This window comes from Thermobia domestica, chromosome 18, assembly GCF_964235325.1.
Source record: "Thermobia domestica chromosome 18, izTheDome1.hap1.1, whole genome shotgun sequence".
Lineage (NCBI taxonomy): Eukaryota > Metazoa > Arthropoda > Insecta > Zygentoma > Lepismatidae > Thermobia > Thermobia domestica.
In genome coordinates, this window is record NC_137471.1 from 88519983 (window position 1) to 88540907 (window position 20925).

A 20925-nucleotide genomic window follows, 5' to 3' on the forward strand; every position below is an offset into this window, starting at 1 on the left:
GTGTTAATCTTGTGAAGAAAATGCAAAACAAGTGAAGATGATACACACCTTGGTTGAAAGTAACTCTACAGGTAAGTATGAGCACATGGTATTTGAACACGATTATACAATTAAGTATTTTTAATGAAAGTAAGCACTTTTTTTTCTCTACAAAACCTTTCCACTATTAACCTTAATTCCATGACGGATGTGAAGTAGTCAAATATCCCGGAACATGTCAACTGTGAAAGGGAGCGTGTCTCCCGCTTACTCCAGACAGCGTTGTAAGGAACTGGCAACAGGCTTGATAATAATGAAAAAATATCTGTTACTTATTCCACAGGACAGACTACCCGAATATATTTGAGTCTTATTTTTAAATCTAGTAAAGGAACAGAGATTTTCTGTTAAGCATGGTAATGCTTGCACACCATAAAAGGGTGGCAACACATGAAAACGGAAAGTAAGTTCTAGAATAAACTGTCAAGTATAAGTGAGAACTTAATTAATAACATTTTCATACTACATGAATTTGTATTTATGCTTATCTAAGTGCTCTCATCTTGGACAGCGTGGGCTGTAGCACAAATCCTTGCTGTGACTGGATAATGCTGTGTCCATATAGCGAGCACCTTATGACGGTTGAGATTTCATATATACTAACGAAAGGAGGAAACAACCGATTTTTTTACACACCAGAATCCTCTATAGGTTCGAATTCTATAACACACAGAGTGAAAAAGTGATCACTGCACAAACCACTACGGTACCTACAACGCCACTCACTCTCTCGATGTCGTTGCGATGTGGGTGGCGTAGTGGTTAATGAAAAAATTAAATGAAATGAAATCTTTGAGTTTTACATCCCACGGTTATGCCGGTTAGGCTAAAGGAGACGGTGATTATGAGAAATGAATGAAATGGTGGAATGAAGAAAGTGGGAGGAAACGGGAGAACCCCGAGAAAAACCACGCACACGGTGTTTGTCCACCACAAAGTTCACTTGGCGGAGGCTGGGATCGAACCCAGGACCCCAAGCACCAGGGTACTGGTTAATGCAGTGGTCACTTTTTCACTCTGTGTGTTATAGAAGTCGAACCTATAGAGGATTCTGGTGTGTAAAAAAATCAGTTGTTTCCTCCTTTCATTAGCATAAATGAGATTATTTTAAATTTTGAAGTTACTAACATCGCTAAATAATTTGATAGGTTGCATAGCAAATACTAACTAAAGATGCACTTACCAGAAACTCTCAACATTAAAATTGCAACCGTGAACATTGCCAACCTCAACATGAATTATTTCTCAAAACTAACGTTGCTGGATGAACTGCATCACTGTTGATTTAATTTTTCTTGTGTATAATAACTTATGCACACTACCAGTATTAATGATTCAATAATATTTTCTTCGATAATTTCCAAGATTCAACGAAAGTCATGGGATTCAAAGTTACAGTTTTCAATTTTTCTTAGTTTTCCGCAAGAATTAAGTGAAAATTGTAACACAGGTGTAAAAATGAAATTTTAAATCAACGTTAATTATTAATCGATTAATTATTAAACGACAGCTACGTTAGGATAGGGGTTCATTCACAGGATGTAGGAGCTTTAAACGTACACAGACAATTTCGTTAAACATTAAGGTTTCTATGGACTAAAAGTAAAACCAGTGAAATGAAAATGAAATATAGATAAGACTTTGAGACTTCAATCAATGCTCCATTATTTATTAATTCGCAGATTTACAGGATACAGGATAGTGCATAGGAAAAGGAGTTTCAAAGATACAAAGAAAATTTCTTTGAATTATTAATACTGAAAGAACAGGCAGGAAAAAAAATAATCAATCAAAAGTGATGTGCTTCGTCCAACAACTTTAGTTTTCTGAAAGGATCCGCGCTGAGGACGGCAATAACGTTCTGCCGAAACGTTCATGGTTAGAATTGTAATCGTTAATACCGTATTATATGGAATAAGTCCGTAAAAATCAAAATGCTACTAAACACAATGCCCACATAAAAATTGAATTTTTAAACTACCCTATCTGGTTTCCGAAATATAAATATTATTCGATTTATACAGCGTTTAGTGGTGTTCATTACATTTACGTAAACTTACAAAAGGTACAAAAATATTCTTCATGTTTATTTTTTTCTGTTTTCTCTTTGAGAAATTATTTCTTGGTAACAAATGCAATTAAAAGAAAAACGAAGAATAAATAACTTACCAAAGCCACAGATTCCTAAAGGTATAGCTTTCAGTTGAACAGGAGAAGGCTTAATGAATCCAGCCTTATGAAGACCTTCTAAGGTGTGGTCTGACAAAAGCATTCCTGCGAAGTTTATCTCTTCTGATATTCTGATATCGTCCGTGCGAGGTTTATCTTCTAAATTATGGGCTGTTTTACCATCCACTCTGGTTAACACATCAGGGCTAGATTTATTTTCTAATTTCTGCGATTTTTTACCTTTAATTCTGGTTATCACATCAGGGCTACTTTTACTTTTTAATTTCTGAGACTTTTTACCACTCATTTCGGTTACTACATCGGAATTATGCTTATTTTTTAATCTGCGTGCTTTCATACTATCCATTTTGATTGCTAAAAGTATTACCTGCAAAATAATAGTACATTATTAGTTCAAACATTCATAAAACACACAGAAAGCAATATCAATAGATCTATTAATTTTACTTACACAGCTGTACTTATTTCAATTTTTGTAAAATGGATTGAAAATAATAAAATACATCTTAAGTCTATATCCTCTGTTTGTAAATTATTTTTCGTTATTTCCACTATACTCAACGGTCTTGTTTGCGAATTAAGGAAAAGGTTTAAAGGTTGTAAGGAATGCAGTTTCAAATAAAGATCCTAAGTTTCTCTGATGAATAATCACTCTACGGTAACTTGAAATATGAACATTATCATCAGACATTCAATGCTACCATATTTTTCAACCTCCATTGAACCATCGAGGAGAATCACGTGAGGTGACGAAACGGAGATACGACAAAGCTGTTAATTGGACGTTACCTGTCCCCTACACCGACAGACAGACTGTGTCATTCAATTATTATAGTGCAGCCAGAGTAAAAATACACCGAGTGCAATCGAAGCACCCGCCAAGATGAACTGCATAATGTAATTCGATTTCTATACGCGGAAAGGCATAATAAAGCTGTAATTCATCGTCGAATGGGTTAAGTATTTCAGAGGAATCTTATAAACGAGTGTGTATGAGTGCTACAGCGAATTTAAAGAACGACTTCACTGACGTACTCAATGAAGAGTATCTAACGATGGAAATCTGTGGCAGAAACGACTTTCTCTGGGTGACGAAAGAATACTCACCATAATGTCGCGTTCACACTTTTTTTTCACTGTCCCAGAAACGAACTACTCAGTCCATCTGAGAGAGACTGCGAAATAGTCACACTTGAGTAGATTATGAAGTAATGTCTGTTGGAAATAAGGATCCAATCCAAAAGTAGTAACGTAACTTTTTTTTTTTTTTTGTCTTTTCTTTGTATAATCAGTGGTGCCCACCCCCCTTTATGTCCATGACGCACCCCCCACAACTGTCTATCCATAGATGTTCTTCCGTGAAAAAAAAAATCTTTTCGATTAATTTTTACACCCCCTCAAACATATTTATATAGATTTTTACCCCCCCCCAAATATTTCAATGACGCAATTTGCGTCATAGCCCCCCCCTTGTGGGCACCCCTGGTATAATTACATCTTTTAAAACAATTTAACAATCACAAAACATTACAGTTCGATAACACTAGCTTGTATGAAAGATGAATGATTTGTAACCTTATTTAAGATTCAAATTATTTCAGTTTTCGTCACTTCCATCTCTGATTATATACTTGTTCAACACACCACTAGTTTCTGCTGGGTTAGTAGCATTCTTACTCTTTTCCGTAAAAACAAGTATAGATGATAATGATGTGCCAGCTACCTGTTTCGTAGAAGCAGAAGATTGGTACTCGTACTACACACGAAAACTATAAAATACTAGAACTTAAACACTGTGCATTAACAGCTATATTGTCGTTTTCTTTTTTCTTCTTCTTTCATGAGACTTCGACGAGCCAGCTCCATATTTGAAATGTCTCTGCACCCTGCCTTAAATGGATCTCTCACACTAATAGCCCACTTTCAGTGATATTTCCACGATTCTCGAAATATGGTCTTGGTTTTCCACATTTTAAAAACTGGGAAATCAAATATTAGTGTTATTATACCTTCATCAATATACGTAAATCAAAATGAGAAAAAGGCTTCCAATACTACATGGGATTTACCTGTAACAAAAAGCGTGTTTCAAATTGCCACATAAAATATTGATAGAAATTCTACCAATATTTTACAGGTTTGTAGGTACTCTGCCACAGGAAATAGTAACGAAATAAGAAAAAAGAAGTCTGTAACAGGCAAGTGGAGGCAGTGACAAACCCAACTCAGGTATCCTAGCGGTCGCTATCTACGTACTCACAAAATATAAACCCGAAGTGACATACGTAATGGAAATGGTAACTTTCCAGGTTTTCAGGTAAGTAGACACCCTGTATTTGAGGGAGATGCCCAATATTGAGCCTGAGAGGATAGTATGGTTTGACGAAATATGGTAGATGTTAACCACTCAAATAACAAATGCTAGACTGACTCGACACGTAAAAGTACGCAACTTGTCCCAGTGTATAAAAGATAGAGACCGATTTTGTTACATGCAGGCAGGTGTAAGGGTTTCATATGGAACAGTCTCCTGTTTTATATCACGTAAGACGCCAGAAGTTCCGGATTTTGTGTAAACTCAATGCAAAACCAATTTTATTAATCCATTATTTAGTTTTCTTTTAGATTCATCACGAGAAGGGAAGATTGAAACACTGATCTCGTATCCTCTCAGGATGAGCTATATATCATAATCGTTATAATCATAATTTAGTAAACGTTTATTTTTCCATAATATGTTGCTGAAAGGGGGATGTATCCCGAAACCCCGCCGCTGCGAACTCCACTACTAAAAGTAATATATTTATTATTTAGAAATCATACATTCCTGCCATATCATTACGAGTACAGAATTATGACTTGGTCAAGTCTTAAGTGTTTCGTTGGAGCTGCTGCTCAGTGGTTACAGAGCCTTTGGAAAAATGAAATCTGTAAGTTTTACGTCCCACGGTTATGCCGGTTAGGCTAAAGGAGACGGTGATTATGAGAGATGAGTGAAATGGTGGAATGAAGAAAGTGGGAGGAAACGGGAGAACCCCGAGAAAACCCACGAGCACGGTGTTTGTCCACCACAAAGTTCACTTGGCGGGGGCTGGGATCGAACCCGGGACCCCAAGCACCAGAGGTGAACGCTCTACCACTGAGCCACCGCGCCCCCCTACAGAGCCTTTGGCAACAACACCATTACTATACCACGTGCTCTGATATGGTCAGATGCCAGATGCACTTTTGTAGGCATACAAGTTGGTTCAGGTCTCTTGCACAGTTGTCTTTATGACTACGTCCGGACGCGTATTTATAACCGTAAAGTGAATCTTCACCTATGAATACAACTTCTACCCTATGAAACAATTTCTAAAGCAGTACGAGTAAACTTTGCGATGGAATAATACAATATAATAGGATAGGAGGTAATATGAAAGTACGTGATCATTTCCAGGGCACATCAGTTTCCACGTGTATTAGCAATCTATATGCAAGAATTGGGGCATGCGCCAGGAAAGTAACAATCCAGAACGTCTTAGAAAATGGTTTGAAGTAATAATAAATAAAAAAAAAGGTAAAGTAAAAAGTGATTCTTTTTTTAAATTTGACGAACTATTCTTTATCTAAACTGTATATTTATATGGATTACTTTTACCTATATAACGATAAAGATAGCACCCATCCCTTAGTGCTAATCGCCTGTGCCTCTGGACAACACACTTATTATTGAGCCAGGCATTTCTCGTACAAGCATACCTAGCAGGGCCGTGCCGTGGAAAATCAGCGCCCGGGGAAAGTATACGACGGCGCCCCCATACATATATTCCAAGCATTTTTTCCTATCTTTTTTCCTTTTTTCTATCGAATTTTTCGCCCCCTTGCTTCGGCGCCCGGGGCCGTCGTCCCGCACTCCCGCCCCCCCTCCCCCCACGGCACGGTCCTGATTCCTAGTTAAAGTAAACAGTAGAAAATGTACCAGTTATTGTATGGCATTTATTGTAATTTACTGCTTGAACATACAGTATATTGTATACATCTGCAGGATTACCAGACGTCCTCTTTTATCTCGACGTGACCTTTATCTACACCAGGTGAGATAATTTCAGGTAGACCTGTGGAAACCTTTTAGGGGACAATAAGTAGGAAACAAATGAAAGAATGATAGTTCTGCAACAATTCTTTCTAGTGGTGCGACAAAAGTAAACCTGTATGGTTCAGGGTAGGTTACGTTGGGTTAAAATACTTACCATGACGGTTTGTAGCGATCTGCTTTCTCGCTAGATTTTCTGATTTTTTGTTTGTTCAGGTTGTTTGGATAGGTTCGGGTAGTACTTACCTTCACTTAGTAATTACACTTCCCTGTAAATTACTGTTTGATGCAATTTTGGTTGTCTAAATCCAAAACTATATCCAAGTGCCTTACAACTAATGAAATGAAATGAAAATGTCTCTATTGAAGCGGGCGAGGTTCAGCCATGGCTGCTCTACCATCTAACCCTTGTCAAAATAATACAATATTAAACATTACACATCAAAAGGAACAGAAAAAACTAAAAATAAAAAAATACAAGTAAAAGAATAAATCAGAAAATAAACAAGTGACATATGCAATAAAAAGTATCGATATTGTTGGATTTAGCTAAGTTGTTACATAAAGCTGTACATGTCGTAAGTGCCAGAGGCCAGCCACTGGGATTTCATCAAATGTGATTTTAATGAATTTCGAAATGAATTAAATGACCTTATTTCCGTGAGAGCTTTTGGTATCGCATTCCATATTCTCAGACCTGCTCTAGAAAATGATCTTTGCACTATCTTCAGTTTAAGTGTTTGTACATTGAATTTCTCACTGTTACGCGTAAAGTGAGAGTGACTTTGTGACCGCTTTGTAAATTTACTATATAAATATTGTGGGGATTGAGTTTTAAGGATTTTTTTATATATCAGACAACTATAGCGTAGGTATCTTCTTCTCGACATTGTTAAAATATCGTTTCTATTTAGCACTTGTAGGATATGTTCCAATTTCTTTAAGTTAAAGGCAAACCTAATTCACGAGTTCCGTATTTTCTGTATAGTTTTAAAATTGTAAACGGAGAGAGATGCTCCATATACAGCGTCACAGTAGTCTAATAACGGTAAAACAAGAACTTGTATGAGATATAATTTCATAGACTGAGATAGACAGTCTTTGGCTTTGTAAAGTCGACGTAATAAAGCAATAGCTTTATTACACTGAATAGATATATGATTATTATAGTTTAGGTCCTTATCCTATATGAGTCCTAAGCTTTTCACATGGGTAGAGTAAGAAATATAAGTGTCCATAATTTTTATTTCTAGATCCGCTGCCTTGATTTTACTCAACTGTTGTGAGGTTCCTATAATCGTAAATGTACACTTACTGGTGACAAGACCGTTATCGGTACACCATTCAGATATAGAGGTCAAATCTCTATTAACAAGTTCTACAGTTTGTTCAATATTTTGTGGTGATGACATGATGCAAAGCTGTATGTCATCGGCGTAGCAATGCACAGTAGAGTATTTAATGGAATCTATGAGATCAGCAATGTAAATAGAAAATAAAAGGGGACCCAAGATTGATCCTTCAGGTACTCCTTTGTTTATAACGAGTGACGAAGATAAGGGATTTTGAGCTGCCCTAAGATATACTTGTTGCTTCCTGCCTAGTAAGTAGCTTTCAATCCAGTTTATAACGGTATCAGGGAATGTATACCTTAGTTTAGCCAACAACAGGTTATGATTAACTAGATCGAAGGCCTTGGTTAGGTCTAAGAGGACTATGATTGCTTATCAACTGCGTTTAATATCCCATGTTACCTCGAGCATCGCACTGACAGTACTATGATGCTTACGAAAACCGGATTGAATAATATAGATAATATTATTATGATTTACATAGTTGTATAATTGCTGGTTTACTAATTTCTCTACAACATTTGACATTATTAGTAAGATACTAATTGGACGTAGCTCGTTTAAGGAAGTTACGCGGGGTTTCTTTGGTAGCGGTACCACTTTTGCTGTTTTCCAGGCAGTAGGAAAGCAGCCGTTAACTAGTGAATAATTAATTATTTTTGTTAGAGGTGATATTATGAATGGCAACGCTAATTTGATCATTTTAGTGCTTATTGCATCAAGGCCAGCTGAGTTAGATTTTATGCTGTGTACCGCCTTTCTCACATCGGATTCTGTGTACCGCCATGCTCACTATAGATGCAAGGACTCGGAAGAAAACGGCTTATTTGAAGGAAAAAAAAAACTCGGGTTTTATCTCCTTCGCTTTTTTGCTTGGGAAATTTTGGGCTTTTTTCAAAATTTTGCTTTAAATTGATAAAGCAGATTAAATTGATTGATTTCGCTTCTCTTATAACAACACCATTTCAGGGTATTGTGAAAAAAAAAATAATAATTTCATGGTTGTTTTAGCTTTAGATTTTCTAACTATGTCTAACCTACAAAGATACGATACGTTTATATTCACAAAAATAAATAAATAAATAAATAAATAAAGTTGTTATCTACTAGGGCTAATCTAACCTAACAGAATTTTAATTCATACGCGCAACGGAAGATTTCAAGTTTTTGTTTAGCAGCCAACCAAGAGTGAAAGAAGACTTAGCGTTGTTGAACTTAAACTGTACATTACTTAAAAAAAAAAAAAAAAAAAAAGTTAAAATTGTATAAGCTTAAGTTTACGAACAGTATTTGAAATTATAAAGTCGAATTATCGTGACTATTTATTCATGCCAATCATTAAATAGTTACAACATAACAAATATCAAAGAAAAAAATTATTGAATATTTGCCTACATCGCAGTATGTCAAATACATTTATGTAAACCTGTTGTTACATTGTTTAGATTCTCAAAAATTCAATATATTCATTAATATACATTTGAATCATGATCACTCAAAGAATTGATGATCCATCCTCCCTACCTATTTATTTACAAGAATATTATTATATGGCCGTTCGTTATTGCTAACCCCTGTCATTAATCCGATAAAGCAACAAACATAAGCTTGTATTAGTGCTACTACATTTTCATTCCAACTTAACAGTAAATAAGTAGCATATATTACTTTGCTTTAGCTTATGCATTAGTTACACAATACCTCTACTATGATAAGCACTACTATTAATGGGATATGAAATATTTACAAATGATCAATGAAGAAAAAAAAATCTACATCCACATCTATGCGACAGGGTTCACATATCATAAAAAAAAAACTAGAACGCCATTATCAAACTATGGACACTTTGAGTTTGGTTTCTGGTGGTTCTGCACATTCTTGAAACTTTTAAGTTTTAACTTTCATATACATTGTATGGATATTTCGATGATCACATACGTAATAATCTGTTACCACTTATCAGGTGCTTCGGATCTGCAAAATCGGTAAAATTCAGAATTCTATAATGCACTGACTGTTCCTTAAGCTTGTTTAGAATCGGGCAAGTACCGAATTTTCTGTTCATGGATCATATGCGTAACAGACCGTTCATCTGATCGTGTGGTTTCCTAGGCTTATAACCACCATCACGGTTTACCCCGTCCTGAAGGTTTCTCAATTTTCAATGACAGGAATTCAACTTTTTTGAAAAAAAAAAAAAAAAAAAAAAAAAAAACTATGGAATACATTTAAGAAGAGTGGAAAGAAACAATCACTGTTTCCATTCACAAGAAAGGTGACAAAACTTATTGTAATAACTAGCGAGGCATTTCTCTTAACATTGTATTAACAAGATTGATTCCATACGCAGACGAAATTATTGGAGATTATCAGTGTGGATTTAGGGAAATCGATCAACTATCGACCAGGTATATACTATTCGATAAATACTCGAAAAGAAATAGGAATATATTACCCAGTACATCAGCTGTTTAGTGATTTTAAAAAGGTTTACGACTCGGATAGGAGGGAAGTATTGTACAATTCTTACAGAATTCGGAATACCGAAAAAACTAGTTAGATTAATTAAAATGTGTTTAAATGAATCCCAGGTGAAGTCCGAGTAGAAAAATCCTTGCCCATGAGCTTCAACGTCGAGAATGGTATGAAACAAGGAGATGCGTTATAGCCATTATTATTCAGCATTGTTCCGGAGTACGCTATAAGGAAAATTAAAGATAGTAACCAGGCCCTAGAGCTGTATGGTATTCACCAGGTTATGGCATATGCTGATGATGTAAATTTAATAGGGGATGATAGGAGAACAACAGAAAGAAGTGCATAGGCCTTACTAAACGCTTGCAGCGACATTGGTTTGGAAGTAAATGCAGAGATAACTAAATATATGGAAGTTCACCGGGATCGTAATACGGCAAATTGTGGATGCGTTAAAATATCAAATAATACTTTCGATGTTCTGTATGGTTGTGAAACATAGTCGCTTGCGATGAGGGAAGAACGCAGACTGAAAGTATTTGAAAATAAAATCCTGAGACGAATATTTAGGCACAAGAGGAACGGGAATGGGGGAAACTTCATAACGAAGAACTGCATAATTTATCCGGTTTACTAAAAAACATTACAGTCATCAAGTCTAGGAGGCTCAGGTGGGCAGGTTATGCAGCCAGAATGGAAGAAGGTAGGAACGCTTTCAAAGTTTTAACTGGAAATCCAATCCAAAAACGTCCATTCAGAAAACCTAGGGACAGATTGAAGGAAAATATTAAGATGGATCTCGCAGAAATAGGAATACAAAGTAAAAACTGGATCAAGTTGGCTAAGGATAGAAGTCAATGGAGTGGTTTTGTGAACCTGGCATTCAACCTTCGGATTCCATGAGCCATATAGAGAAGGAATATATTTAACAACCATGAGTGAGTGATTAGTTTTCTGCATTTCTATCCGGTATTCAACCCCGAATTCGAACATTTTGACAAAAGTTTTTCTTAGTTCCATCTGAAAATGTAGAGATAGTGCGTGTATTGTGAATCCTGGCCAAATTCCTTTATCGTTTTTAAATTGTTGTTATTACTAATCACCAGTAGTGACGGATTTGTGAAGGGGGTTCGGGTGGGAATGTCTTACAGATTGAAGCCTGTACCCCGAAATTACGGAATTTCTAAAACAATCAAAATATTTGGTATGACTTTACTCATAAATTTCAAGTTCTTCTCAAGTAAAAATTAGGTATTTTTAGAAAAACTAAACATTAATATGGAAAAACCCTCCCAAAATACTTTCCTAAATCCGCCACTGATTATCAGTATAAAATGGTCTTCAAAGTTGTATCCGGAAGATTATTGCTATATCATTGCACAGCTACAGCATAACAAAAATTTGGAAGTACGATCTGACAGATATACTGACAAACGTACGCTCTGACGGATATATTGGAAAACATAAGATTAACTTATGTGCTAGAAGCTAGAATAGGCCTAGTAATCTTCAAGTAATGAAACACGGATGACTAAAAAGAAATGATGTAGAGAAGAAAGAAAAAAAAAAGTCGATAACTCAGAAGTTAAAATAAAGTTAAATATCCTCTACAATTGCCCTCAAATACTACGCACAGTATGTTTATTATAATTCACAAAACATGTGCTCCCTCCATCATGATGGTGAATCCCAGAGCGAAATATGATATTTAGGTCATGAAATCTTATTTAATTTTAGAGTATACTATAAGAAAGCTATTCAAATAAAAAATCATGAAAATGAAAAAAGGCAAAATTTCCAAAATTCTCGTTTTATTCGCAAAGAAGCCGGCTTCTTATGTGCACAAAACCATCGATTCAAAAAAGCCGGCTTTTTTGCATCTCTACTTACGACGAATAAAATAAGTGAGTACATATGAAAAATGATTGTATTTAATCATACTTTCCACCGGCGCTGCAGTATAAGCAAGCTGTATTTTATGTTTACAAGTGGAGCGTTACTAGCATGAAACTATAACGAGTGCTATTGAAACTCTTATCGCTGCCAAGTTTTCACTATCCTCGCTTACGCGTATACGCACCGTCGCTGATATACTGCTCCCTCCGGACGCACTCCTGCGCTATCACGCGGGCCAACCACTTTTACCCTGTCCTGACCCGGTTAGATAGCATTCCTGCGTTTTACTAGGCACCTAACACAGATTGATTTGTTCTCTGCACTGTAGTTTTGGTAAGAGTGCACATTGTGCAGTACATTCAAAGGAACCGAAATAATAAATAGCAATACGAGCAATTATACACTATTAATTTTAACAAAATAGATCCAAATTTCCCTAAGCTAACCCGACCCTACCCTACTTATTCCTACCTTCCTCCATATGGACAATGTGACAAAATCACTTGTTCTGCAGAAAGTGATTGGCCGTACAGCGTATTTAAACGCAAATCACAAACTTTTCAACAATTACTCTTGGAGGACACCTTGAATTTCTTCTATACTACATGAGGTAATCTCGTGTCGCCCAGCACAATTTTTGGGTTCACTCGGGCAGACAGTTCCACCGAAAACAAAATTTATATGTAAAATATTTTCCTTGAAGGAATGAGAGTGCTCATATAAGAATTTTTTTTTGTCAATGCATAGCATATTGAAATGGATCTTCAATGGTAATGAAAGTACCGTATGTGTAACTAATACTGAAGCGGAAGGCGAATACAAGAATTCAAATAGGGTAGAAATAAACTGCGAGAATTTCCGGTTCATACGTTAGTCATGGACGTGTGCAATGGATGTAATGCAAACACAAGGTTTTATTACAAAGAATTGCGGGCAAGGTTCTAGAACACAGGTCCCCCTTCCCATTTTGCTGTAATAAAGACAAAACAACGTACCCTGTGCGGCTCTCACTCGCTAACGCTCGTTCGGCAATACTATATGAATTTAATATTAAACTTTGATACAGAAAGGAACCAACCTAGCTACTAACCTATACGGGGGGACCATTGTTATAGAACCTTCCCGAATTGTGTGATAAAGAGTGTCATGTTATAAAGTTTCTGTAGTGTCATGGTATGATGAAGCGTAAAATCAACGGTGCGAAGTGTGGAAAAGAAGTAAAAGCTCAAAACAGAGGCAATACATACACATTTTTCTGTTGTAAAGGTGAGAGAAGAAGACAGTATAACACTCATGTATCAGCTGTGAAAGATCGAAACTAACTGTGGTGAAAATACTGGCATTTGTAATACATTGGTGCATGCTCCCATACCCAAGATAGGGTTCACTCAAGCAGACGGTTCTACGGATATTTAAAGTATTTTTCCACTATCCTCCTTTATGCGAATACCTCCCGTCGATCACGCCTGCACCATAGGGACGCCCCCCTCCATACCTCTCGGGCCCGTCCTGCTGCGCCCGTGCTCTGACCCGATTAGATAGGATTCGTACTTTTTAATGGGCACTTAGCACAAGTTGGTTCGTGGTTTGTGACCTAGCTCATTTAATGCATTTTCTGAAAAAGGAAACCGGAAATGCAAAAGTTGTGTCAAAATTTGGTAGGACCGTATGCTCGCGTAATGTCCAATTCTTTTGGAGAACAACGGGAAGGAAATTAATGAAAGAATGAATATTTTCAACAATTATTTCGAAGCATGTGCCAAAAGACCTCCATATAATTTTGATTTGATCCAATTTTGTTGAAGAAACGTTATGTTAATACAGTAATTTTGTGAAAATAGGATACTTAATGTGCACCATTTCACCTCCAAATACAACACTTCACTATTTTGATAATGCTTTTTAGATTATCTAGCATAACCCAAATCAATCTAGATATCTAAAATTTCAAACACGTTTTCGTTTGACAAAAGTTGAGTAAACGATTACACATGTAATTCAACAAGTATACAACCATCCTCATAAACATATTTCTTAAATATATGAATGAGATATACATCCATACACGGATGTATAATTTCTCCCCTATTGTTATGTTGACATACCGAAACAAAACTAATTTAAATATGCACCATGTTCCTTCCAACACAATAACAACAAACCGCACAAATAGCAGACAGAAGTGCTAGTCACAGAATAATTAAGAAGATTTCTTCTTTTTAATGTGCAAATTAAATTCCAAGACCTCCTCTGAACGCGATGGGCCTTGCAGTTTTTCTGAAGCATGAGTTGTACCATATTAAAGAGTTCGACTAACATTTGTTACTTGCAGTAGTCAGACATTTAGTATGATGCTAATCATACGAGAAAAAGTCTCTCCATAAGGCGGAATATATTTAACCGTTCAATTTAAAAATTTTATTTATTCTACATAAAGTCTATTGGGATATAGTTCAAATTTATCTTTGATATGATTTGGTCAAATAAGTTGTCTGAAACTTTTACACACACTATAAAAGTTAATTTTGTTGCTCAGTTGTTTCCATTTCTTCATTTAATTGTTATATTTGTGGGTAGGCATTGAGTCCAAGGTTGTAGAATTGGAATTCGACAGTAGCCGTTTCGGCGAGTGCCTTGTGTGGGTGGTGCTCTGTGAGGAAGAGTGGAATGGAATTTCCTGTACACCTACACTATACTTATAGTTACACATACATACATTTACTTCTTTTTATACTTTTTCTTCTTTTTTCATTTTACATTTCCGTCTTTACTTTACCTTTTTGCCCTGTTCAACTTGGTTTTCAGCCCTCTTTAACTGTCTGAAGTTCTTTTCCGATTTTGACCCTTTCCCCGATTGTGTCCTTCCTTCCCAATTGTGTCGTGTAATTTATTCAATTTTGTTCCTGAATCAAATCCTCCGTGTGAGTTACACATTTGACAATTTTGCAATCGTAGCACATATGATTAGCGAGCTAGTGCACCTACCTACAGTATTTCACCAGTAATGGTCTGCGGCAAGACTAGACAAGAAAGAAATGAAGTTGTGTTGCCATTAGCAGAACTGATAACGTATTTCCGATACAGCAATGTGACTACTACATATGGGACTTGTATACAAGTAACAGAAGTGACAAGTTCGAAGATAGTGTCGCTCTACATTACCAGTGTACAAGTGATAGTTCGATTCACTCAGTGTACCCCAAACTCAAGTTTTGTGAGTGTAATATTTGTAGTGAAGTGTTTGTCCCCAAATAATCTCGTGATATTAGTGAACAATTACCCCGCCTCATGGCGGAGGTTTTGGGAGGTGCTTCCCCACCCCCCTCGATAGTGACTGTATCAATTAGTCCTAGCGGTAACGAGGTGCACATGGACGAGACTATTCCAATAGCTACCGAAGTAACAGTTAATTCCACCCCGGCGATTAATTTATACTTACCTCATCATGCATCACCATATGTGGTTCATGTTGTACCAGCCTCTACTTCAGACAATAATGCAACTACGGTGCGTAAACACCCGCAAGTTCTCGGTAAAATACTCTTCCAAACGAAAGTGACGGGAGTTAAATCGTTTCAACCCACTGGGAAAAACCTTATTAAGAATTTCATACAGGCCAACAGGCGAATGAGTTCCTTCAGCATGACCTCCTCAAAACCCATGGATGGTCGACCTTCGTTGCGTATTACACAACCCGCTCTGTGGGCATTATCCACGGTGTATACCCGGAGTTTTCAGAAGAAGAAATACAAGACAATCTAGTGTGTAGAGCACAAGTGATACACGTCAGACGCATCAAAAAGCGAGTGGATTCGGACATCCGCGCTACTCACTCCGTAGTAATAACTTTTGACTCCCAACGTCTTCCGGATTTTTGTTCACTGTATCATTCAGGACATACCATACACACACATGTACCGGCAGTCAAACAATGCAGAGAGGGATGTTACCGTCTTGGCCACCTACAGAGGGCGTGCAGATCAAAACAAAAACTTTGTTACCGTTGCGGAGCTCCTCATGACTCCAATGCATGTACGCAAGATCCCAAATGTATTAATTGTGGGATGCGACATATGGCCACTGATCCACATTGCCCAGAACGAAAACGCCATCAACGCATCAACCAACTTATGGCGACAGAGAAAATTACATATAACGAAGCCCAAAAACTTATTCCCTCGACCAAACCATCCTCTCCTAAAACCTCCTCTAACCCGGTCAACAATTCCTCTTCTCCCTCTCACACACCGGATCTACCCTATATTTTCAAGGGCCCCTCCACGTCAGCCACTTCCTTCCAACCCCCACCCTCCCGCTTCACTCCACCCACTCCCTCATCAACACATCGAATTCCTACTCGGCCTGTGGGAAGAACGCAGGACCAAAGCAAAAAACGCAGAGCGCCTCGGCAAGATGAAGAGAAGGGGTCGTCAGAAGAGACGATACAATCGTGTTTTACAGGATCTTTAAACAGTAAACAACGTAGGACTCAGGAAGACTTACAAGAACACCCAGAAGAGCGTATACCCATACATCGTCGCAGGACGTCGTGCCATTCAAGGACCTTCGCTGAAACTGATCCATCTCAAGACTCATTAAACACCTTTTTACACAACTTATTGGCTAGTATCGAAAAATATGCTGCTATCAATTATGGTATTCAATCCTCAACGCAACCCACAGAAGAATCTCCGCTCTATAAACTTTTACGCGAATACTTCCGAACTCTAGAGTATGGTCATTAATTCCGCCGTCAACATTTTACAATGGAACTGCAGACAACTCAGAGGAAAGGAACCATTTCTCTGGCATCTATGCCGTATCTTTACACCCACGATACTACTTTTACAAGAAACATGGACTTCTTTAGACTATGCTCCAAGGATTCCTGATTATCGACTGTACAAGCAGCATAGAATAGACGGTTATGGAGGAATAGCTGTTGGTTTCCATAAACAGATTCCTAATGAGGAAATACAACTGATAGCTCTTCAACATCCTCTGTTGCAACCGCCAATACAAGCACAAGGTTTCCGATACAAACAGCTACATATTATAAATGTCTATTCTCCTCCTAATCAGGAAATTCCGACGAATCTCTGGACATACCTTTTTAAGCAATGTCGGCCTCCATGTATCATCGCAGGCGACCCGAATACTAAAAGTGTTCTGTGGGGATCATCGCGAAACAATAGGGCGGCGGACCACCTAATTGAGGCTCTGGAAGGACAATCATAATTAATAGCAAATGGTGGAACGGCCACTCGCCTACCGCAATTTGAATTCACCTCCTTCTGCACCTGACATAACTTTGCTTAGTGTGGACATCTTCCTTCAACACACCTGGCAAGTGTACGGCTACACGGGAGGCAGCGATCACTATCCTATAATCACCAACTTGGCACATCTGCAACGAGCCCGATCACCATCTCAACCCGGCTACGCTTTTACACCGATTCCCCATGTCAACAGCATCTATGACAAGGAACAATATCAGGTATATATAGACCATGCAATCACTTCTTTACAGCCTACAGACGGAATCAATTCAATACAACACTTGACGGATTCCATCGTCGCCGGCGCTCATCAGGCGGAACGAAACAGGGAACCCCGAAGAGAAAGACTTCGACGTTATAAATATCCATGGTGGGATACTTATTGTCAAAAATTACTGAACAATAGTAAAAAGGCTCAGAAAGAATATTTACATGATAGAACTCCTGAAACATACTTTCTCTCAAAACAGGCACAGGCAAAATTCAAACAATATATACAAAGATGTCGTAAATCACATTGGCAACAGTTTTGCAACACTCTCCAAGCAGGAACCAACGCAAACTCCATATGAAAATTCATAAGGACCAATTTATCACCACGCCCTCTAGCGGCAGCGCCTCAGCTGAACCCCTACTGGTTAGAGGAATTTCAGTGCACTTTAACGGCCCCAACAGCCTTGTCTTCACGAACAGCATTGATGTCAAACCTTCCTACTACATCGCTATCTCCTGTCCTTGCAACCATCTACTCTGAAGAATTTGCAGAAGCCTTGTCTGCGGGGAGACACACGAGCCCGGGAGCAGACCAGATCACCTATCAGCACCTTCAAGATCTTCCAGCTTCTGGTCAACAACTTCTAAAGCAGTGCTATCAATATGTCTGGTCTACGGGACATATACCATCCAATTGGAAATATCATTTAGTAATACCGATTCTTAAACCAAAAAAACCAGTGGGTCACGCTAACAGTTATAGACCTATTACACTGCTTCCCTGCATCAGTAAAGTGCTTGAAAAAATTATCTTACGGAAAATGGAATGGTATATTGAATACCATAATATTCTTCCACCTACAATTATAGGAGGTCGTAAAGGTAAGGCTACGCACGATGCGCTCTCCACCTTTCTCATCGACATCTGGCAAGCCTTTCAACATCGACAATATGTAGTGGCTCTTAAATTGGACTTTGACAGAGCATATGATCAGATCAACCTCGATAGACTGGTGCAGCATCTCTCAAATGCAAAAATACCATCTCAATTTATCAGGTATGTGCACAATTGGCTAGTTAATAGACATATTAGTATAAAATATCAAGGGAAAATCTCTGACCCGCGCATCACCTCTCAAGGACTACCTCAAGGCTCATGTCTCAGTCCGCTTCTATTCAATCTTTACATGCTAGAATTTCACATAGAACTGCGACAACATGTCAGAATCCTGAGTTATTTCGATGATCACCTATTATATGTACGCAGCTCATCTCTAATCGAAGCCAAACACAAACTTCAAGCCGCTCTACTATACATCCAACATTGGAACTTAAACAACGGTATGCACGTTAACTGGGAGAAAACTACTTATACCATTTTCACAAGGAAAAGACAAGTGGGAAACTTTCGACTGCAAATAGACAACCACATACTGACACATCAACCACAGCTTCCTTACTTAGGAATTCACTTTGATTCCCGTCTATCTTGGAAGCCTCAATTAGCATCCCTTCAGGTCAAGATTCAACCATACATCAATATCATAAGAAGTGTTAGCAACAAAAAGTGGGGGACGGACATAGGATCACTCCTTCGAATATCTAATCAATGTATAGAATCAATATTGAATTATGGCGGTTATCTCCTATCTCCGATTCCAGCGAGACTCAGTACTGTACCTCTCCATCTTCAAGCTCTTACTCACCGCACGATATTCTCATTACCGCAATCTGCACCGACAAATGCTCTCTTAGAAGCAGCAGGTACAATACCGTTTCAGATACAAACACAGTACACGGCTGCCAGATACATCATGAGCATATTAGGAACTTCTTCCTCTACAGTTATTCCGAAACTGGAACTGCTATATACACAAAATCGAACCGGTTCTTTACCGTATCGCCAAAGACTTCCCTGGCTGTATCAGGCTTATGTTAACTTCCGCCGTTGGACACATGTTATATATCGCAATCCTCGCCTGCCATGTTATAATCTTCAGTATACTACCACTCTTCAAGCAGTGGAACTGGAATTTCCAATCACCACAACCAAACGAACGAATCTCTTATGTCCGCGAAGCGTGGCGCCGAGATGGGAATATTATATGGAGCAACATCATCCTTTCCGCACTCTGATCTATACAGATGCTTCCAAACGAACGCAAGAAGGTCTGGAATATACAGGAGTGGGCATATACGTACCCCACACAGCGAAGTTTGTAATTCAACGATTACCAAATCAACTGTCTATATTTCACGCAGAACTATGGGCTATTCGCACAGGATTAAGACATGCCATACAGAATAAATATCGTTGTTTCGGCATCTGCAGTGATAGCCTTAGTGCCCTACAAAGTTTACATACAACGGCTTTATCGAATCGAGTATCATGGATTCATAGTAATATTAAACAACAACTCTCGATTCTTAGGGAAAGAGGTCAATCTGTCTCCTTTTTCTACAGTCCAGCACATCTCGACATACCTGGCAACACTGTCTCAGATACCTTGGCTAAGGCTGGAATAGGGGAAGATCATATCATCAACATCCCTCTTCCAACTCAGAGTCTACACGCTTTACTTCAGCATCAAAGACAAGAAAACTGGAGACGCTACCAAGAGCAAACAAGACATGGTAAAGGTAAACACTTCTGGAATATATTTCCAAGTCCTACCACCAAAAAGTGGATTTCATCCGAAGGTTGGACGAGGAGACACGTCTGCTTACTTTTTAGGTTATATCTAGGCATAGCCCAAACGCCGTATCGTTTATATCAGCAAGGATACCGCAATACTCCTTCCTGTTACTGTGGAGAATCAGAAGGAAGTCTACCCCATCTCATCTTTCAGTGTAAGTTAACACCTGCTTATCGTGATATTCTTTACATGGTTCTGTACCGGTACCACAACACAACACCAGTGAATGTGTCGTTTATCTTAGCGCATAATATACGCACCGTAGTTTATCATCTTCTCCAATACATAATAGTGAACAACATTTCGCTCTAACAAAATTTTTTATAAGAATTCAGTGAACATATTTAACAAGATCAGTTCATCTTAGTGGACCGTATAAAGTGCACCAATACCGTCAAAATCATCAGTTCATAAACTGTCCAAAGGTGAAAGCCGGGGCAAGAAAGCAACAAGAACAAGAACAAGAAGAAGAAAGAAATATTTAGTAGATGAATCAGAGTATTGAGTAATAAGTTTGAGTGTTCAGAAAAACGAGGGATTTCGCTTCGAATGAGTGTACACCTGTCATAGGACTAAAGCAGCTTTCGAGTGATATCTATTGACGTTGTTCTACAGTTATAGTGTACTTGACTTGTGAAGTGTTCTTCATATTTTATTTACTACGTGTATTGTGCAATTGTGCAATTTTTTAATTTTTTTTTTTCTCT

The 20925-nt window shown here is 37.9% G+C and overlaps 2 protein-coding genes across 4 annotated transcripts in view; one reads left to right on the forward strand and one right to left on the reverse strand.

The window, feature by feature from the left end:
• The window catches only part of LOC145675680 (uncharacterized), a 47843-nt gene extending 32949 nt beyond the window's left edge, over positions 1-14894 (reverse strand). Inside the window, exons 1-2 of one of the 3 annotated variants that reach the window (XM_081746272.1) lie at positions 14807-14894; positions 2209-2596 (exon numbers count right to left, since the gene is read on the reverse strand). In XM_081746272.1, coding sequence (XP_081602398.1) covers positions 2209-2575 — 367 coding nt within the window. In that variant the 5' untranslated portion in view covers positions 2576-2596; positions 14807-14894. Of the gene's footprint in view, positions 1-2208; positions 2597-13277; positions 13419-14135; positions 14342-14806 lie in introns of those variants that run through there. The other 2 variants (XM_081746269.1, XM_081746270.1) reach the window with 2 other exon arrangements.
• A 3113-nt stretch (positions 14895-18007) lies between these two features.
• LOC145675159 (uncharacterized) lies at positions 18008-20530 on the forward strand. The gene has a single exon (XM_081745530.1). It carries the CDS (start codon positions 18008-18010, stop codon positions 20528-20530), a length of 2523 nt encoding a protein of 840 aa, XP_081601656.1.
• The last annotated feature ends 395 nt before the right edge of the window (positions 20531-20925 follow it).

Bases quoted from the DNA above. Each gene is read 5' to 3' on its own strand.
- LOC145675159 (XM_081745530.1), top strand. From the start codon at position 18,008: ATGTCAAACCTTCCTACTACATCGCTATCTCCTGTCCTTGCAACCATC.